At 60.1% G+C, this 396-nt stretch overlaps 1 protein-coding gene across 1 annotated transcript in view; it reads right to left on the bottom strand.

Moving 5' to 3' along the window:
- Nucleotides 1-396, bottom strand: part of LOC119586816 (GTPase-activating protein CdGAPr-like) — a gene marked incomplete in the record, with an annotated part of 278029 nt that overhangs the window by 158193 nt on the left and 119440 nt on the right. The window contains 1 exon segment of the mRNA XM_037935541.1: nucleotides 101-295. Within this exon segment, the coding sequence (XP_037791469.1) occupies nucleotides 101-295 (195 nt within the window).

The following is a 396-nucleotide window of genomic DNA, read 5'->3' as shown; positions in this document are numbered from 1 at the left end:
AGACGAATAAGTAGTAAAAGAAATGAAGAAGACGAAGAAACCAACAAGAACAGGGGGAAGAGAGAGCCACGTCGCGGCCGTCCCTCCGCCAGGCACTCACCGTCAAGGGCGGGAGCTCCACATACTCGTAGTGGAAGTGGGCGCACTGGTCCAGCCGCGGGAACCTCGTCTCTCCCTCGTCGCCGGCTGCCACGCCCGCGCCCGTGCCAGACACGCCGCCCGTGGAGCCAGTCAGGTGGGTGATGCGCACGCCCCCGCGCCCGTCGCACACATCGCTCGACACACACAGCCCGCTCTGAGGGGGGGGGGGGGGGAGAAAGATTGGTTAGTGAAGGTGACGAGGAGGAAATACAGTACAGTACATCAACGCGTAAATGATTATATGGGATGTAAATA

This window comes from Penaeus monodon, chromosome 22, assembly GCF_015228065.2.
Source record: "Penaeus monodon isolate SGIC_2016 chromosome 22, NSTDA_Pmon_1, whole genome shotgun sequence".
Classification (NCBI taxonomy): domain Eukaryota; kingdom Metazoa; phylum Arthropoda; class Malacostraca; order Decapoda; family Penaeidae; genus Penaeus; species Penaeus monodon.
This window is presented reverse-complemented; position numbering and strand designations above follow the sequence as displayed.